Raw genomic sequence first — 18,479 nt, 5'->3', positions numbered from 1 at the left:
TTCAAGGTGTGGGTGTACCATTCATTTACATAGTGGCATTATATTTGCTGTTTTATTATCTATCCCTTTTCTAATGGATCCTAACTTCTGCTAGTTTCTTTAACTGCCACTGCACATTGAGCGGATGTTTTCAGAGAACTATCCACAATGACTCCAAGACCTTTTTCATGGGAGGCACATAATGGAGGACAAAGGAGGCTATGCCTCCCCAAACCTCTGCTCATGCTCTCTACCACAGCCCTGGGGCAGGGCTAGAGTAGGGCTGAGAGCTCCTCCAGGTGACCAGGGCTCGGGGTGACTTGGGTAGGTGGGCCAGAAGCAGCTCTGGTGGGCAGACTGGTGCTCAGGGCAGCCCAGGCCAGCCAGCTGGGGCTCCTCTAACAAGGGTGGGGGGCTTGGGGCAGATAGTTCAGTGGTTTGAGCATTAGCCTGCTAAACTCAAGGTTGTGAGTTCAATCCTTGAGGGGGCCATTTAGGGCTCTGGGGCAAAAATCTGACTGGGGATTCAAGCAGGGGGTTGAACTACATGACTTCCAATCCTGACATTCTATGATTCTGGTGACAGTGAGGGGATAGGGCCTCAGATGGAAGGGGTAGGGCAGGAGACACACCACCCACAATCTGTTACTTATACACCATCATTTTGTATGTATAGTTGGGATTATGCTTTCCAACATGCATTACTTTGCAATACAGAGGGAAGCATCTATTTTCCTCTTTTCTTCATCTGTCTTAAATGCCCCTGTAAGTTTCCAAACTTTCTCCTTCCCTGGCTGTCTTGTGTAGTAACATTGTCTTCCTGTGAGTTTTAAGAGAAGGGACCCTTATGACCCTTCTCTGTACTTATATCTAGGCTTGACAGCAATTCTCCCTTTCCATGTCTCTAGATGAACCAAGTCTACTGATTACTGTACTGTATATAAGAAAGTGTTAGATGTTACATGCATACAGAAAGGGGACTTCAAATGCATGGCAAGGTAGAAATTTCCACAGAGACCTGAAAAGATTCTTGTAACAAAAGGTATGTTTGTATGGGAACAACAATGTAAAACAATTGCCTCTCTAAACAGGGAGGATATAGTTGTCCTAAACACTTTAAACAACTCTCACAATGTGATCAGGAAGGCACTTATGGCAGTCACTTCCTAACCAGCAGAGAGGAACCACCACTATGGAAATGTTTTATGCTGAGGATTTTTAGCAAAAGTTGTAAAAACATAAATCTAATGTCATTGAAATAAATAATGGTCATGGGCAACTGTAGATACACCTGGCTGAGCATCAATTTGAGTTAATGGAAAATCCCAGGGGGAATAATCAGCACCATCAGACTACATAGGCCAACTCCAGCTCTAGCGGAAGAATTGAATCGAAATAGGCTTCTTTTTGTTTCACAAAGTAGTTAGAGAGAGGGGGGGACACCCCCCACACCCCCCCTAGGGCTGGATCCAAGAAGAAACCCACTCCGGGAGCCTCCTCTTTTCCTGGGCTGCTTGGCTGCCCTGCGCCAGGTACATTCACAGATTTTAAAGTGGGGAAAGCCCATGATGATGATGATCTGCTCTGACTTCCCCCGCCCGCTGGCAGGGAGCAGGGCCCCGAGAGAGACAAGCGGCGGGGGCAGCCCTGGGGTCCCTGGGTACCGGGCTATTCAGCTCGATGCCCCGCCCCAAGGCCCGCGCTGCGGCCAGGCAGCCACGCCCCTTTCCTCGCGGCCACTGCGGCGGGGAGCGGGCGTCCCAGCCCTGCCCACACTGGGACGCGAGGACGCCTCCTCAGCGGGGCGGGCGGGGCAGGAAGGGGGTCGCGCGGACGGGCACGAGACAGGACCGAGGCGGGCCCCCAAGGCTCCTTCCGCGCGCGCCGGGCCCTACGATTGGCTGGCGCCTGGCGGGCTGGGGCTGGCGCCAATTCGAAGAGCGGGAGCGGAGCGGCAGCTAGTCCCGTCCCGTCCCGTCCCGTCCCGCCATGCCCGCCGCGCCCCGTCCCGCCGCGCCCGAGCAGCAGAGCCCGGCGCCCCCGCCGCACGGGGAGCTGCACTACCTGGGGCAGGTCGAGCACATCCTGCAGCGCGGCCACCGGAAGGAGGATCGGACCGGGACCGGCACCATCTCCGTGTTCGGGCTGCAGGCGCGGTACAGCCTGAGAGGTGACTGCGCCGGCCCGGCCCAGAGCCACTCTCGTGGCGGGGACTTCCCGGCCCGCTCCCCGCAGCCTCCCTCGCCTTTGGGCCCCATCCCCAGAACCCTCCCCGCACCCCTTCTGCCCCTCCCCAGACCTCCACCCCATGTGCCCCTCCAGTCCCTCACCACATCCCACCAGCTGCCCCCCGGCCTGGTGACTGGCAGACCTGCCAAGCGCTGCACATCCCCCCTGAGCTGGCTGCCAGCATCCGTCTCCTCTTGCCCCCAGACTCCCCCCACATTGCTGTTTGCCCCACTCTTGCTGAACCCCCCCAACTTGTCATAGGCATCTGAGGGAGTGGTGCTGAACCCCCTCCTGTTGTCTTCTGGGTGATAGCCTCTGTCATTCCCGCGGCGGGAGGCCATTGTGCCACATCACAGAGGGCAGCACTATCTACGGGCCTGGCCTTTGCTCTGCTGCCTCTGCTGAAGTCTGCTGTAGTCTAGACCCCATCTTTATAGGCAGGTAATCCAGATATGGGCAGGTGTAACTCCTACCTACAGGGTAGAGCCTCCAGTTGCTCTACTTCCTTACACATAAGGTCCCTAAAGCCATCTGCACCTCTCCTTTTTTTTTAATTGCCCTAGGTGGGGGGTTTCTGAGTCCCCTTGCATCTGTCCCCCATAGTTGTCTTATGGAGAAAAAACAAGAGAAGAGGATAGGCCTGATCCAGGCTAACCTCCTGAGACAGTTTTACCACTTCCCTGTCTATCAGGTATCCTAGGTCTAATTCGCCTCCATGTTAGTAAAGTAGGCTTGACCAGAACTTTATCTTGAGCTTCTGAATTCAACTGCATGTATGCATATTTTACCTTGCCATAGGCTCTTAATTGCACCCCATGGTTGAGTTTTATGAATGATCCATTTCTAATTAATCTCTGCCTTTATCTGGCAATGTACTTGGCCCCAAAGACCATTTTTTAGGAATAAGGTTGGGTGTCTGTGTTCCTTGCCCTAGCAAAGCAGTAGTAGAATTTACACTCACCACTGCATGCTTTGCTGACTATTACAGTGCTGTACTAAGTTCTAAACAAGTGCTCCAATAAACTAGGCTCTTATTGTGATAGTACATAATGCACAACAGATCAATATCTAAGTGCTTTTGGTCTTTATAAGTGAAAAGCAATCCGTGGTATTTGATGAGTGAGAATTGATTTTGCAGCTTTGACACTTTAAAACTCTTTTTCAGATCAGTTTCCTTTGCTGACGACAAAACGAGTGTTCTGGAAGGGAGTGCTGGAAGAGGTGCTATGGTTTATCAAGGTATGATGTATGGTTGTTTAAATTTAGTTATGTGCATTGATAGTGCTGTCTATAGAATATATCATACTATGGACTGGTGTATTTGAAACACTTACAGATGTTTCCATTCATACAGGGAACAAACAAGTTATGACATTTTAGTATTTTTCCAACTTATAAATTTATAAGTCCATTATCTTCCAAACATTTTGTTAATTTTGGTTAAGGCGCTAGTACAATCTGGGGGGAATGTTGGTTAAATCTTACCTTGCTTCTTTTTAGTCTAATATTGTGACGTGATGAAGGACTTGTGTACACTAGAAAGTTTTGCTCCTTAAACTATACTGCTGTAGTTAAAACAGGAAAACCCTGTATGAATGCTTTTATACTGGTATAGCTTATTCCTGTTGTGTAACCAAAATGAGATACTCCAGTATAAGGGACTCTTATACTGGTATAATTGCATCTATCCTAGGCTTTTTACCAATACAACTGTTGGTCAAAAAAACCCAAAACAAAACTAAAATAAAAACCCCAACCCACACTTCTAATAGACTATCACACCTCTAACAACCATAGTTTATGCCGGTAAAACTTGTGTAGACAAGTGCTAAGATGGTGTGTTGCCCTATAGATGTTCCCTGATGCGGTTATGAGTAGCATTTGATTAAATGCTGGTACATCGGGACTTGAAAAATCAACTTATCCAGATATCAGGTTTTTTTGAAGAACACTTTAAAAAAAAAAAAAAAGAAAATGAAGGCTTATCTTTTCAACTGTGAGGGCTAGAACCTTTCAGATGGCAACCAGCACAGTGCTATACTCTGAGACTGTAGATGTGTTTTGGTAGCAGAGAATATTTAAGTCTCTAGTCACTTTCAGTGCTATTTTAAACTCAGGGATTTGTTTTCTTACTATCATCTCTAGGTTTTATACAAAGTGGCAGAGTAGAATATGGGAGCCTACCATCTGCTCAGTGACTAAACAGAACTTCAGGCTATTTCTAATTGGCATCTCTCAGAAGCATGTAATTTAAGCTCCAAGAAAACAGAAAAAGCAAGGAAGAGAGAAGGGACTGAAGAACCTTTTTCTCCCAAAATGACTTGTAAGCTTGTTCACAAAGGCTGACAGCAGGTGTATCAGGAGTAGTAGAATTGTTACATTGTTCTCGTTACATCAATCAAAAAGTAAAACCTTGTTTGCTGAAGGGCCTGTGCACAAGCAACTGTAGGCGATCACATTTAGCGTTGAACCTCCATTGGCCTACGGTATACAAGGTTAGAGATGAATTAATTAGATGACTAGAGCAGTATACTTCAATTCTCAGTAATATATTGTTTATAACATAGTTTTATTGTGTGTGCACGTACAGGAGCCAGATCCTGAGGCTTAATCCCAAGACTTCTTATCCTCTCCATAGTAACTAAAGAAATACCATATAATAGTATAATTTAGGACCACTATTTAAAGTCTAGCTCTTTATCCTGGCCAGTAGAATTGCTTTTGTATTTCTTTTACCATATAGGGTTCAACAAATGCTAAAGAGCTCTCTGCAAAAGGAGTGAAGATTTGGGATGCCAATGGATCACGTGAATTCCTGGATAAACAAGGTTTCACTGACAGAACAGAAGGGGATTTGGGACCAGTGTATGGTTTCCAGTGGAGACACTTTGGAGCTGAATACAAAGATATGAATACAGGTGAGGAAAGTTTTCCCCTGTTGAAGTTATCTTCAGTGCTTAGTGAGACTGACAGGATTACTGTGGTACCTCACTTTCAGGAGGTTATGAAGGCATGGAAAGATTGTAATGAGGACATTTATAATGGAAACTGAGAACCAGAATAAGTAGATCTTTTGGGGAAGTTATACTGAGCTTTTTGGAAAGCCTACCATAATGAAATATGCAGTATTGCAGGCAGTAGCCTATTTGTAGAAGGGGTGAATCATAGGCAGTACACTGTTCTGCTCATGTGCTGGTATGATCACCTGCAGGTGGGAGAATATTTTGGTTTCCATGCCCATTTAGTTCTTTGCCTTTCTGCTTAGGTTGCCAGCAAAGGTGCCAATTGTAACAAGACACTTTTTAAACTACACTAAAATCACTCATTTCAGAGAGCTGCTATTATTAATTTGTATAATTTAGCACATTAATTTGTGCTGTTTACAGAAAGTATCATTGGAAAATCATGACTCTTCCATGCTTAGCTTTCATAATGATGATGGGGGTGGTGAACTAACGTTTTATTCAAAAAGTATTTTCTCCATCTAAAAAAGCAAGTAAAAATGTAAAGAAGAACTACAGTACTTCACACTATCAACCAGGGCATAATTTCTTTTTTAAAGAGAGAGCACTGTTATACCAGAACAATCTCCACATATTCATATGTTGGTATAGGACAGTCTATTGGATAGCAGGCCAGTAAAAATACAAATGATCAGCACCAAGTAACCAAAATTGTTTTATGGCCCCCTGGCCTCATATTTTATTTGTTCTTCAAATTTCTCTTGGATTAAGGTACCTTTGATTTCCCATGTAAAGGCTAAGCCTTTGTTTAAAATGACACAGAAATCTATTATTTTAATTGAGGTTTAACAGTTGTCCTGATATGAACTAATAGTTTGTAGCATTCTGTTCCCCATTGAAATCTGGCTTTTGTCCATTCTCATACACGGAACATTAAGGGTGATAAAAATAGCATGTTAGTTCCACTCTATTTAAACTCTGTAGACTTTAAGATTGACCTGGAGGTTTTTCGCCTTCCTCTGGAGCATGAGGCATGGGTCACTTGCTGGAGGATTCTTTGCACCTTGAAGTCTTTAAACCATGATTTGAGGACTTCAGTAGCTCAGATATAGGTTAGGGGTTTATTACAGGAGTGGGTGGGTGAGATTCTGTGGCCTGTGTTGTGCAGGTCAGACTAGACGATCACGATGGTCCCTTCTGACTTTAAAATCTGTGACTCTAAGACCCACTGTCAGATATGCAGACAGACCTCTCAATTATTCTCCAAGGTCTCAGCTTTCATTTAAAGTTTTAGCTGCTGTTCTTGAGAAGAAAATGTTCAAACATGGGCTGTATCTACACTATGGACACTATAGCAGCATAGCAACAGTGCTGTAGCTATGCCACTGTAGCCGCAAAGTGTGGCTGCAGACTACAGCGATGGAACGGGGTTTTCCATTCCTGTAGGAACTCCATCTCCCCAAGCGATGATAGCTAGGTCAACAGACACATTCTTTCTTCAATCTAACTGTGTCTACTCTGGGAGTTAGGTTTGCATAGTTACAGCACTCAGAGGTGTGGATTTTTCACACCTATGAGTGCCGTAACTATGTTCATGTACATTTTAAATGTAGACCTGGCCTTGGGGTGTAAGGATGCAGACACTTATGTGAGTTTGCAGAGAGAGTGAAAGAATAGTTCTGAGGTGTGTATGACCCCATTTCATTGGGTACTAACCCTGATGCCACTGATGATGCTTTAAGTGTCAACAAGAACTATTTCTCTTCTCAAAGCATGCAAGAAAAGCGGGGATGGCAACACCACCTTTTACCAAAGCTTGGAGCACTCATCTGGGGCCCCCAAAGGACTACCCAGAAGAGAGAGGGGGAAGGCTCAGAAAATATATTAAGGTGTAAGCCTTTAACAACCCAAGGTGGGATCAGAAGAGGGCACAATTAGTGTAATTTTCCTGAAGGGTGTGGTCTTGGCTTTTAAAAGTATTTTTGGGGGCAGCTCTAAGCTATTGTCAAAACCTTAGGCTGTCTGACTTAGCCCTTGTCTACACTACGAAGTTAGGTTGAATTTAGCCACGTTAAGTCGATTTTATAAGCAATGCGTCTACACAACCAACCCCGTTCTGTCGACCTAAAGGGCTCTTAAAATCAACTGCTGTACTCCTCCCCGGTGAGGGGAGAAGCGCTAAAATTGACCTGGCTGGGTCAATTTGGGGTAGTGCAGGCGCAAATCAATGTTACTGGCCTCCGGGAGCTATCCCAGAGTGCTCCAATGTGATTGCTTTGGACAGTACTTTCAACTCTGATGCACTAGCCAGGTACACAGGAAAAGCCCTGGGAAATTTTGAGTTTCATTTCCTGTTTGGTCAGCGTAGTGAGCTCAGCAGCACAGATGATCATGCAGTCCCCCCCAGAATCGCAAACATGCTCCAGCATGGAGCAAACGGGAGACGCTGGATCTGATTGCTGTATGGGTAGAAGAATCTGTGCAGGCAGAACTCCGATCAAAAAGAAATGCTAATATGCCAAAATTGCACCGGGCATGATGGACAGAGGCTACAACAGGGACACACAGCAGTGCCGCATGAAAGTTAAGCAGCTCAGGCAAACTTTCCAATAAACAAAGGAGGCAAATGGTTGCTCTGGGTCAGAGCCCCATATATGCTGCTTCTATGATCAGCTGCTTGGCATTCTATGGGGGGGACCCTACCACTACCCCACCACTGTCCATGGACACCTGTAAGTGGGAGGAGGATTTTGTGGATGAGGAAGAGGAGGAGGAGAATGCACGGCAGGCAAGTGGAGAGTCCGTTCTCCCTGGCAGCCAGGACCTTTTCATCACCCTGGAGCCAATGCCCTCCCAAGGCAGGTTCCCGGACCCTGAAGCTGGAGAAGGCACCTCTGGTGAGTGCACATTTGTAACTACATTACAGGGTTTAAAAGTAATTGTGTTTAATGTTTTGATTTGCCCTGAAGACTTGGGATGTATTCGCGGCCAGTACAGCTACTGGAAAAGTCTGTTAACGTTTTTGGGGATGGAGTGGGAATCCTCCAGGGACATCTCCATGAAGCTCTCCTGGAGGCACTCTGAAAGCCTTTGCAGAAGGTTTCTTGGGAGGGCTGCCTTATTTCGTCCTCCACGGTAGAACACTTTACCATGCCAAGCCATTAGCAAGTAGTCTGAAATCACTGCAACACAAAGCATGGCAGCGAATGGTCCTGGGTTTTGGTCGCATTCAAACAACATTCGGTCTATATCTTTCTGTGTTAGCTGCAGGAGAGTGATATCATTCATGGTCACCTGGTTGAAATAGGGGAATTTTTGTAAGGGAACAGTAAAAGGACCCTGTTCATGCTGGGCTGTTTGTGCTTGGCTAAAAGGGATCATCCCTGAGAATAGCCACGCAGTGTGGGGAGGGGTGAAGGGATCATCCCAGAGAATAGCCACGTGGTGGGGAGGGATGTGCTGCACGTCCACTCGAAAACCGCAGCCCCTCCTTTTAAATGGCAAACCCAACCGGCATTGCTTGCTATGGGAAAGGAGGGCACTGCAGTTTGAAACCATTCCCACATGTTATGAAGGCGGAAAAAGCCAACCCTGCGTACCCTTTGGCTTACTGTGTCTGCTTGGAAACTGAATTCTGTTGCCCAGCCGTGTGTGATGTGTCACCATACCGGCAGGCGCTCAATATAAAAGGCAAAATGCAACCTTGTACCTAAAGCACATGTACTGTCTGCTGTGAATTGCTTGACTCACTGTGAAAGTCTCCCTTTTGTTCTCAGAAATGTATCTTCTTAAATTCTACTCTCCCTTTTTATCCCCCCGCAGGTGCATATGTTTCTGTGCTCCCCCTATCATCTCTGTCCTAGAGGTTATTGCAGATTAGAAGGCAAAAAAAATGCACTCATGATGACATGTTTTCCAAGCTCATGCAGTCCTTCCGCACTGACAGGGCACAGCTGAATGCATGGAGACATACAGTGACAGAGGCCTGGAAAGCATACAGTGAGCACGATAGGAAGAGGTAGGAGGCGATGCTGAGGCTAATGGGGGAGCAAATGGACATGCTCAGGCATCTGATGGAGCTGCAGGAAAGGCAAAAAGACCATAGCTGGCTGCTGCAGCCCCTGTATAACCGCCTGCCCTCCTCCCCAAGTTCCATATCCTCCTCACCCAGATGCCCAAGAACGCGTGCGGGAAGAGGCTGCGGGCACCCAGCCACTCCGCTCCAGAGGATAGCCCAAGCAACAGAAGGCTGTCATTCAAACAGTTTTGATTTGTAGTGTGACTACAATAAGCAATGTGGCCTTGTCCTTCCCTCCTCCCCCACCCCACCCGGGCTACCTTGTCCGTTATCTCAGTTTTTTTAATTAATAAAGAAAGAATGCATGGTTTCAAAACAATAGTGATTTTATTTCCTTTGCTAGCTGTGATCGAAGGGGGGAGGGTTCCTCCTCCTCAGCTTGTTCAGTAGGTGCATAACATTGGATGATGGTAGTCTTCGCATATCTGGAGAAGACTGTCGCTCTTATTATTCTGGAGGTAACAGGACTCCATCCTAACAAACTCTTTCTCGTCTCTTTGTCGACAATGATGCCCACCCCTTCATGGTGATGTCCATCTATGCGTCCTGAATAAAAAATTGTCTCACCAGAGTCCAGTATTAACATACCAGTGTCCATCCACCTCATCTCACTGATCCCAAGAATGTTAATGCCATATTTTCTCATTTCCTTTGTTACTGATGCTGTTCTCCCTGTTTCATACATTGTTCGAACGTTCCATACCGCTATCTTTATTTGTTTTTTGGGTTTGACCAGAGACTCCATTGAAACAGGGACTTCCTTTCGGCTTTGATCCCCATTTGTCATATTTGGCATTACTGCCTGAATGTCCAGCTGGCTACCCACAATTTTATGAATTTCTGAAGATTTGGTTGACGTTTCTGTAGCGCTTGTTTTTTACGTGGTGGGTTGCCAGCCCAACGCACAACCCTCCTCCTTTCGCATCTTGGGCTTGGGACCAAGCAACGGCGGAGTTACACAGTAGATTTACCCACTCTAAATTGATTCCTGACTGACCAGTAGCAGTCAGGCGTTGCAAGCTTCCACAGGGCTATCGCCACTTGCTTCTCAACTGTCACGGCAACTCTCATCTTGGTATTCCTGCGCTTCAGGGCGGGGGAAAACAACTCACAAAGTTCCAGGAAAGTGGCCTTATGCATGCAAAAGTTTCACAGCCACTGGGAATCATCCCATACCCGCAACACTATGTGGTCCCACCGGTCTGTGCTTGTTTGCCGGGCCCAGAATCGGCATTCCACTGTATCAACCTGCCCCACTGCTGCCATGATGTCCCAATTGCCACGTCCTATGCTTTCAGGAACATCTGTGTCCATGTCCTCCTCACAATCGTGCTTGTGCTGCTTGTGCTCCCAGCCAGGTTCTGCACATACTGCAGGATAATGCGTGAGGTGTTTACTATGCTAACAGCAGCAGTGCACTGAGCGGGCTCCATGTTTGCCATGCTATGGCATCTGCACGGGTAACCCAGGAAAAAAGGTGCAAAATGATTATCTGCTGTTGTTTTCACGGAGGGAAGGGAGACTGACGACATGTACCCAGAACCACCCGCGACAATGTTTTTGCCCCATCAGGCGTTGGGAGCTTAACCCAGAATTCCAATGGGCAGCGGAGACTGCGGGGACTGTGGGATAGCTCTGAGAGTCAATGCTAGCCATGGTATTAAGGACACACTCCACCGACTTAATGCGCTTAGTGGGGACATACACAATCGTCTGTATAAAATCAACCTAATTTTGTAGTGTAGACATACCCTTATTTAAATCTTGTTTGGTAACTTTCTTCAGATTACTCAGGCCAAGGAGTAGACCAGCTGCAGAATGTAATTGACACAATCAAAAACAATCCAGATGACAGAAGAATCATCATGTGTGCTTGGAATCCCAAAGGTACAGAAGTGTGTGTGTGTGAAGTGAATGTAGTTGCACCTTACCAAGTTGCATGCTAAGCTATTTCATTGGTGCTCATTTAGTCCTGAAAGCTTGCATAATTACCAGATCCTGTGTCTACAGCCAGCTCTGTTGGTGGTTACATTTTTGCTGCAAGAAAAGGCAAGCTTACACAACTGATATGTGATTTCATGTTCTATAAATGGGTGAATTATAACCTGGATTCTTCTGTTTCTCATGATTCTCACTGATGTGAGAGGATATTCAGGCCCCAAAACATCCTGATTTCAAACCTTTTTTGTCTTAGCACAAATGGAAGTACATGATTATCACTGCCCTCTACATAGTCACTATTCAAAGACACTTTGCAGATAATAAAAAAATATTTAACTTGTTTTTTAAGGAAGCTCAGAATTGAAAAATATAATCAAGCAGCTGTTTTTTTACTTTGTATTAAATTATAGGATTGTACTAAAACTTAGGAAGGGAAGGAAGAAGAGAACAAAACTTAAAAAATTACAATGCTCTTTTTCGTTGTTGTTAGAATCTTTTCTGAAGATAGGAGCTTGTTTAAGAACTTTAGGAATTAAAGGTACTCGCCAGCTAGAAGAGCGGGAGATGCCAACAAGCAGCAGCCAGTTACAAAATGATTGTTTTAACTGTTTTCCCTGCTATAGTTAAAGGGCCAGTTTGCAAAAAGGCATGCTGGGGAAAGGTTCCCATTAAAGGGCAACTGTACGGTAGGTGGAGGGTTAATAGGGATCAGGCAGGTCAAAGGAGTGTGACACCTTGTGGATGTCCAGATGTCAGCTTAAGATCAACAAAGCCGAAACAGGGTTCTTAATCTTCCCCCTGCAATTCTTCCCTTTTTTCTCAGGCAGTGGACACCATTATTTTCTCTGTCACTTGGCATCTTTAACTTGACCATTTCTCTAGATTCTAACATTCAGGCTGTGTCTAAATCATGGTTTCCCTATAGTGCACCATATATTCTAACATAATCTACTTGCCTTTACCGTCAGGGCCCTTCACAGCCTATCCTCATGCTAACTATCATCTCTCATACCCTGCCAAGATGTTGACTCCCACCTCCACCTTGCCAGTGACATCAGCCTTTATCACCCACTTGTTCAGTTTTCTAAAAAGTACCTTCATGCTTTCTTCCCTTCTGCCTCTCATGCATAGGAAGAGCTGCACATAAACATCCACAAAACCACTTCATTGCCCTCCTTTAAATTCCTCCTTACAACTCTCCTTTGCTGTGATGCCTACACAAATGTGAGAAGAAGTAGGTGTATCGTATATGGAATAAATGGGCCCAAAGAGCTAGTGGTGTTAACAGGACCCTGAAACTGTTCAACCATAAACAATTTTAAAGAGGTTTGGTATATTGAGATTGCAGCTTGTCTGTATCAAGGCAAACACACCATTAAAAATCTTTTTAACCTTTTTATTAAAGATACAGAAAAGAAGGAAAAATAGTTAAAGCATTTGAAATGTGAAGTAGTAAATAAGGCTTCCATTTTAACAACATCCCTTGTTCCCTGGCCCTTTAGCTGGAGAGAGCTGTTAAACACGAGGGTTTTCTTCTAACAGCCTCTTTCATGGTGATAACCGTCCTTTTTTTGGGAAAAGAGAAGAAGTTAATTGAGATGGGCTGGAGCTGTTGTTATCACTGTTATTGGTAAAGTCCAGTCCTGTTTCCTAGAAAACGAAACAAGACAAACGCTCAAGAGGGGAGAAAAAAGAACAAGGATAGAAAATGGAGGTCTGTCTCTGGTGTTGACTTTTACTTGAAAGTTCCCTGCTGGAGAAAGGCCCAGCACACGGTCTTATCAACCATTCCAAGACCTGACAAATTTATTCCTGCATCAAGCTGTTTAGGTGATGGCTTTTAGCTGCCTCTCTGGTCACAGGCTTACAGCAGTGTTGCAGAATATGCAGTTTTGGCCAGTGAAACCAGACTCTTATTAGACAGAAGAAAAAAGGAAAGGGATAAGGAAAGAGAAGAAATACAGTGGAGAAGGAAAATGTGTGTGTGTCTCTCTCTTTCTATCTCATGTGTACACACACATACGCATGTCCAAGTCTGTGGAGGTGGCGATGTCATCTGGCTCCCACTCTCTTGTGTGGTCTGGTCAGGACACTCTTGAGGATCAGAATAATGAAGGCCCAATGATGTTACAGTAGATACTGGGGTCTGAAAGCGACAACGGGGGTGGGGGTGGACATGATCATAAAACTCGCTCCTTTCTTCTTCTGTCTTTCAGTCAGCCATCGTTTTGGATTTTTCCCAAGTCATAGTCATCCCCTTGTTTTTTATTATCATCGTCATCATTTTATTTTATTATTTTTCTAAGGACCCCAAAAAGGGGGTGATGGGTGGACTAGTCCAGCCCTTCATCATTTTGTCCACCAGTTGAGACTGATTTCCAACATGAAAACTTTGACCCACTGATTTCCGGTCCCACACTCCTTGTTTACCAGGCATGATGTTAACACAGTCCTTGAGTTATATCAGTAGGCCTTTTTGTTTGGACTAATTGTCTTTCTGTCTTCCTTTTGCATCTTTTCTCATCAACATTTGTTGTAATAGGTTATTATAGCATTTTTATGAACTTTCACTTTTCACATGCAAGCTCACAATTAGGGTAATAATTGGGCCAATACATTTACAGCAGGTGGCAGGAATGCTCTGACTGCTGCTTATCATGCTGATCAGTATTGTCTCATTGTTCCCCGTACTCCCTCATTTGTCTCTGTCCACCTGTTACTTTTTGTCTTGTACTCTCTGAAGCAGTGGATGTCTCTCTCAGCCCCCCCGCCCCCGTGTCTGTGTAGTGGTGGTCCATGATGGATTCTGAGGTGCTATTGCAATACAAAGAATAAAAATTAGAGGCAGATACTTGTTTAAGAAGTAAAACATAGGCTGAATGACTAAAGCCCTGAATGCTGCAAACACTTGACATCAATAGGACTAATTATGTGAGTAAAATTAAGCATGTGCATAAGTCTTTGCAGCATGAGGGCCTAAATCCATTTTTCCAGTGGAATTTCTAGATGTGATTTTCCTCTGCCCACCAACCACCTACTGTTAACAATAGTAGTTACATAATCAAGCAATTAATATCTGGTAGTGGTAATAGCAGGATTTAAAAAAATCTTAAGAGTAAAAGCATTAGAACTACAATATGTGGTTCAATATTGCTATTTGATGTATTTATGCATATTTATTTCTATATACATGTATATTTTTTCTGCTTTTGCATGGTGTCTTAATACTGTTCTTCCCCCCTTCCCCTTACTGTTTTGCATCTCCTTAGATATTTCACTAATGGCTTTGCCTCCATGCCACGCTCTGTGCCAGTTTTATGTTCTAAATGGTGAATTGTCTTGCCAGTTGTATCAGAGATCTGGAGACATGGGACTGGGGGTGCCTTTCAATATCGCCAGTTATTCACTGCTCACATATATGATTGCCCATGTCACAGGCCTGAAGGTATAGTATCCTTTTGCTTAGATATTTATAGTTTTGAACAGAGGACTAAAACATTAAATAGACTAACATTTATGTAGAAAGAATTGGAATAAACACAACGTTCAAAAGTTTAGATATGTACAGGAATGGGCTCTGTAGATGAATTGTATTTAATGTATGTGTTACTGGGGTGGCCTGCACTGTAAGAACTCTATAAATCTCATAGTGGTCACTTATATCAAAGAATCTCCAAATCTTGCGGGAAAAAGTTGTCAAAATTAAGATGTGTCCTGGCTTATTCCACCAGTTTATCTACCAAAAATCTGAGTTGAGCACATTTCCTTCTGGTGACAATGAAAAATGCCATGGGGTGTCTTTTTGTGCAACTGAAACAGCTGTCTTCAAAGTACTACCAACTTCCAGCCATTAGAAATGTCATAGCTTTGTTTTTGTTTTTATTTTTTTTAATTGGACTAGACAGATCATTAACTCTGTGGTTGCTGTCAGATTCCAATTTGCATATTGTGATCTGCCTACCTAAATTCCTGCTATGGTTTCAATTGGATATTTTTCACTTCTGACTGTAAATGGTTGTGTAGTACTGCTCTTTTCTGTTAGCCACCTGTTGTCTTTCACCAAAGATAGCTGCATTCTTGTGACTTGATAGAGCAGGGATTTATTAAAATTAAATACATTGCAGTCTTTCTATCTTCTAAAAGCTGACTTCCTCACTTCTTAAAGATTTAATAGTGATAGTGTGAGATTTTGACCCCCCTCCTGGTGCTATCAGCAGCAGTTGCTGCTTCCATTTTTAGCACTGAGGAGATAAAATGGGTGAGTGGAGAAAATCATGCTTTATAATAAGTAAGGACTTAGTCTATGTTTTATATCAAAGGCAATTAAAGTAAATGAAGTTTGATGTCTCCTCCACAACTTCATTTAACTATTGCATCTCCTCTCAAAGCAAAACTTTGTGGGAGAGATCTGCAGTAAAGAACGTAAACTCATATAAGACTTGTGAATTTTTGCATAACATTCAATACTGCAATAGCACTGCAGTCAAATTAAGTAAATAGCTCTGCTTTTATGATCCAGTATTTCATCAGATGCTATGGCTAAGAATACTGCAGCAAAATAGTGCAGATACTTTCAGGAGCAGTAAACTCTAAGCACTAGACCTAAACCAATGATGATGGTAAATTGTCGGGCAATGCTAAGTCACACAAAACGCTTGTCCAGAGAGCTAGATGCCTTTGCCATAAGTGAAAGAAATGTTAATGCAGACAAACCAACCTGTCAACTTTCCCAGTTAGAAAAAATACCATCCCTTTCCAAATGTGAGGATAGCTGCAATTTGTAGCATGCCATGAAGGCTAACAGCTGTGGGCTATTTCAGAGCAACAGGCTGGGAAAAGAGTTCCAAAATTCAGGGCTCATTATGGATATCATCTTGCTAGCAGCTCCGTTTTAAACCGAGAAGACTGGCTTTCAAGTGCTTCTGCATACCATAACTAGGGCAATAGTGAGGCATGTTTCTCAGCTAGGCAGGTTCAAAGCCATTTTGGATATGTCTACATTGCTGCTGGGAACATGCCTCCCCGCGTGGGTGGACAGACTTGTGCTATCTCTGCTCAACCTAGTGCACTAAAAATAGCATTGTAGCATGGGTGGTGGCTCCAGCCAGCTGCCCGAGTCCAAGCCCATCTGAGCTCGGGTGGCTAGCCGGAGCCACTGCCTTTTCCACAATAATCATTCTGCTAGTTTTAGAATGCTAGTGAGAGTCTGACTACCTGGGCTGAGAGGCAGACTCCCAGATTTATTGTAGACATACCCTTAGGCTTCAATTTGTCAGGCTAGATTATGGTGCACTGGTTTCATGCTATCCTGCAAGGAACTCCTTTTAATGAGTTGCTTCAGTTTCTTAATAGAATTAAGTGCCACAATATACATTACAGTAGTCTAATCTTGAGCTAGAAGCATGGATCACTGTTAATATCTAAGAAATACTTGCAACCTGTCAGTTCAAGGTAGATGGCGACAGCTGTATTTTTCACTACCCCCATCTCTTTCCACTTGTGTTAACAGATAAATATGAGTGCTCAGTTGCTATAACTGTTGCAAAATCTTTTCTGTAGAACTTCATACTTGGCTTAGAGTAGCTTAACATAATGATCAGATACTTCAGGGAAAGACAATATTTGAACTTGTAAGGAAAACAGCTTATCGAGACAATCTGTTGCAGGAGCTACGCTTCAGCAACAGAGGTGCTGGGAACCTCTGGCACAAGCATTGCAATGTCATACAGTTCTGAAACGTGCTACCCTGTTTGCGTGAAGACTTTTTTTTTTTCTCTTTCTTCAGCCTGGTGAATTCATACACACACTAGGAGATGCTCATATATATCTGAACCATGTTGAACCTTTGAAAATTCAAGTAAGTATCCATGGTGACTGGAGCCTGGCTATCTTTTTGATATATATCTACCACAGCTGGTTGAACAACTGATGGTAATCCTGTGTTTTTAGATCTGGCACTTTCATTGTAAATACTGTCTTAATTTGCATTGCTGATCCTCTGATTTCTTCTCCAATACTACCCTTTACCTATGTTCAACTCAGGTTACAAGTGAAAACACTGTAGAATTTTGATCGAATTGTACACTAACTTGGACCAAAAGAGTGGTTATCTCTCTGCAAGTCAAAGATGCAAGAATTTGTACTCTAATCTCTATCATTATTGTTACAAAATATTAGTGTCCTTATACTTGTCTTATCAAAACAAAACTATAACTGACAATGAATAAAATGCACTTTGATGCATTATCCTTAATTGTGCATATAGTCAGTTTGCAACTCAGTAATTCTTAGTGGATATTCTTCTGAATGATAAGGCTCTACTGTACTTCTTTTGGTCTCTGACAGAGACTTGTTCACTTCATATCTATCTTTCCACCTTCTTCACACAAATATCTACATGCTATGACAGGATGGAGAATGTTATGGCAGGTGAGGTCTACCTAACCAAAAGAGCTGTCTAAATAGTCAATTTTCACTGTGCGCTGTTTTTTACTTTTGAGTGCTAATCTTGTACAAATGTAAGTCAAACTCTCTTTAATTTCAGCTTCAGAGGGAACCACGTCCTTTCCCAAAACTCAAAATTCTTCGTAAAATTGAAAACATCAGTGACTTCAAAGCAGATGACTTTCAGATTGAAGACTATAACCCCCATCCAGCTATTAAAATGGAGATGGCTGTTTAATGCACTTAACTTTTTAAACATGATAGGAGTCTGTTTCATAAGTATGTTACCTTCTCTGTACTTAAGCTCAATCTGGTGCTCTTAAATGTTGCTAAAACAGTTAACTAACTGCTTCTGAACAGTCTGTGGTCTAGAGCAGGACCCCTTTCAAAGTTAACAGTTGTGAAGTATCTTTAATGAGAAATGTATGTTAATTGAAGTGGGTTGCCTTCCTGCAAGTGTCATTGAACCAAATCTTGCTGTAAAAAAAAAAAAAAAAGGCACTCTGTTTACTAGCCAGTCTGAGGTCAGGACCTCTGTTGGAAGGTGACATGGGGTTGTATATTGTTTACTGTCTATAAATCATTGAGGAACTGGCTAGAGCCCCCCTAAGTTGTTACTGGGTTTAAGTTAATATTTCAAGCTTTTCCTTGCTCTGCACTGTAGCCTGAGCAGTGACCAGTGAGAAGTGTTTAGTTTTGTTTTGTATTAGTTACTTACCCTTAGGTATTAGTAGTAAGTATTTAAACAAAACACTTCTTACAGCAGGATTTTTTTAAGCTTGAAAAGTGGTGATAATGTTTAATAAACTTGTATAAATATTTTTAAGTGTTTGGGAAGTGTGTTG

General features: G+C 43.5%; 1 protein-coding gene across 1 annotated transcript; it reads left to right on the top strand.

Moving 5' to 3' along the window:
• Positions 1-1,757: 1,757 nt before the first annotated feature.
• Positions 1,758-18,455, top strand: TYMS (thymidylate synthetase). The gene is made up of 7 exons (XM_039524370.1): positions 1,758-2,149; positions 3,374-3,447; positions 4,952-5,126; positions 11,035-11,136; positions 14,460-14,635; positions 16,976-17,047; positions 17,735-18,455. Exons 1-7 carry the CDS (start codon positions 1,969-1,971, stop codon positions 17,870-17,872), a joined length of 918 nt encoding a protein of 305 aa, XP_039380304.1. The 5' UTR covers positions 1,758-1,968; the 3' UTR covers positions 17,873-18,455.
• The last annotated feature ends 24 nt before the right edge of the window (positions 18,456-18,479 follow it).

This window comes from Mauremys reevesii, linkage group 2, assembly GCF_016161935.1.
Source record: "Mauremys reevesii isolate NIE-2019 linkage group 2, ASM1616193v1, whole genome shotgun sequence".
In the NCBI taxonomy this organism is placed as follows: Eukaryota; Metazoa; Chordata; order Testudines; family Geoemydidae; genus Mauremys; species Mauremys reevesii.
The sequence above is the reverse complement of the archived record's forward strand: the minus strand, read 5'-3'. Positions and strand labels throughout refer to the sequence as shown.

Bases quoted from the DNA above. Each gene is read 5' to 3' on its own strand.
- TYMS (XM_039524370.1), top strand. From the start codon at position 1,969: ATGCCCGCCGCGCCCCGTCCCGCCGCGCCCGAGCAGCAGAGCCCGGCG. The intron at 5,127-11,034 runs GTGAGGAAAGTT...AACTTTCTTCAG, and splicing joins ATACAAAGATATGAATACAG to ATTACTCAGGCCAAGGAGTA. The intron at 17,048-17,734 runs GTAAGTATCCAT...CTTTAATTTCAG, and splicing joins TTGAACCTTTGAAAATTCAA to CTTCAGAGGGAACCACGTCC.